We start from the raw sequence: 1689 nt of genomic DNA, 5'->3' as shown, positions 1-1689 counted from the left end.
TCAGCAGCCTGTGGGTTGGGCTATGACTTCTCAAGATGTCGACATGAGCCATGTCAATATGGGCTGATGAACAATTTCCAGGTTTGAACTGTGATAATTATACTAATGTTTATTGCCATTGTTTTCATTTTTAGAGCATCACGTATAATGAAACTTCTAACTCTGCAACTGATTAATCATTGATTGATTTGAATTCAGCAAGGGACAATTGGTGTGGGAGGGACAGGAATCATAACAAGCATTGTATGGTAGCAAACCCTGCGATTACATTTACTGCAGTGGGGGAAAAAACAGGCACTTGTATGCATTGTGTCACCACTAGGAAAAGGCTACCACCTGACATTATGTATATTCCAATCAACTGTGCAAGATTTTGAAGTGGAGAGGAGAGACTTAGATTAGTTAGCGCTTAGAATGCATTTCACGCATGGGCTTCAGTTTAGGAAGAGCTTCTGTGGTGGTCCTGGAATCCCTGGAAGACAAGGCCAAGTGGGAAATCATGAGAGGCAGAAGGGGAAGTGAATGAAGAAGAAGGAACAAGGGAAGTTGGGAAAACTGTAGGACTTGAAATGCATTAATTTGTCTGAATGATTGGTGAGAAGAGAGAGAAGCAAATTTGTTGTGAAGGCTTTATTCAGCTATTTTCATAACCAACAAAGAGAAATTAACTCAGCTTAAGTCATTATTCCAAAATATGACTTAAATGGATAGAATCTCATCATGGCTCAGATCTAAAATTATGTTTAATGAGCACAGAAAAAGCAAAGGTTTGAAAAGCCTCTACATGCAGTGAGAACAAGAAAGGTTAATGCCTTTAAAAAGACTGTTAGAAACAGCTGAGTTCCTCCCCAAACCTTATTAAAATACTGCTTTTTGTGGGATAGAATTTCCCATCATGAAAGAAACATATGCCCACAAAGGAGAGAGGGAAGAGATGTCAAAATCCTTGAAATCTTCCTTCTTTAATCTTTTCAGTATCTTTTGGATGTATTATGGTGAGCATTTATTATTTTTATAAATAATGAAGTCATGTTTGTTTTGCAAAAAACAATTAAGAACTTGAGAATAAAATGGGAAAAAAAATCTGGTTAGAGGCAATTAGCTTATAAAGGAGATTCCAAATTACAGAAAGAGGAAAGGGAATCATTTGCATAAAAATTTGGCTTTTTTTTTTTTTTTTTTTTACTGTCTGTTGGATGAATAGTCTCACTTGAACCTCTCTTCTCAAGGTCATGAGCATGGTGTCAGGGTTTGGCCCCCTCATCACTGCTGGCATCTTTTCTGCAACGCTGTCCTCGGCCCTGGCCTCCCTCGTCAGCGCTCCCAAAGTTTTCCAGGTGATATAGGCACAAGAGGATGTGCTTCTTCCTACTGCTGTTGCCACTGAACATGGATCACGCTGAAATATTCATTCTCACTAGCAATCATTTTCCATCATTTTCTGAAACGGTTTAATGTTTGCATCTGGCTCAAACGCTATGTCTGCCACATAGTCAAGATCGATTCAAATAATATAGAGAATGATAAACTGCAGTGTTAACTTGTGCCTCATATTGTGTATCACTTCATCTTTCTTCAAATCTTCTTGTTTGAATCACCTAGGGAAAATGACTATGCACAGATATAAATGAAAAATTTCTTCTCTTCTTTCTCATTAGGCTCTGTGTAAGGACAACATCTACAAAGCTC

General features: G+C 38.1%; 1 protein-coding gene across 1 annotated transcript in view; it reads left to right on the top strand.

Annotated features, from left to right (window-relative positions):
- The window catches only part of SLC12A1 (solute carrier family 12 member 1), a 78514-nt gene that overhangs the window by 31524 nt on the left and 45301 nt on the right, over positions 1-1689 (top strand). The window contains 3 exon segments of the mRNA XM_025038899.1: positions 1-81; positions 1230-1337; positions 1659-1689. The exon segment at positions 1-81 is cut by the window's left edge and continues 22 nt beyond it; the exon segment at positions 1659-1689 is cut by the window's right edge and continues 8 nt beyond it. Of these exon segments, the coding sequence (XP_024894667.1) occupies positions 1-81; positions 1230-1337; positions 1659-1689 (220 nt within the window).

The sequence above is a fragment of the Pteropus alecto genome, unplaced genomic scaffold (assembly GCF_000325575.1).
Source record: "Pteropus alecto unplaced genomic scaffold, ASM32557v1 scaffold86, whole genome shotgun sequence".
In the NCBI taxonomy this organism is placed as follows: domain Eukaryota; kingdom Metazoa; phylum Chordata; class Mammalia; order Chiroptera; family Pteropodidae; genus Pteropus; species Pteropus alecto.
The sequence above is the reverse complement of the archived record's forward strand: the minus strand, read 5'-3'. Positions and strand labels throughout refer to the sequence as shown.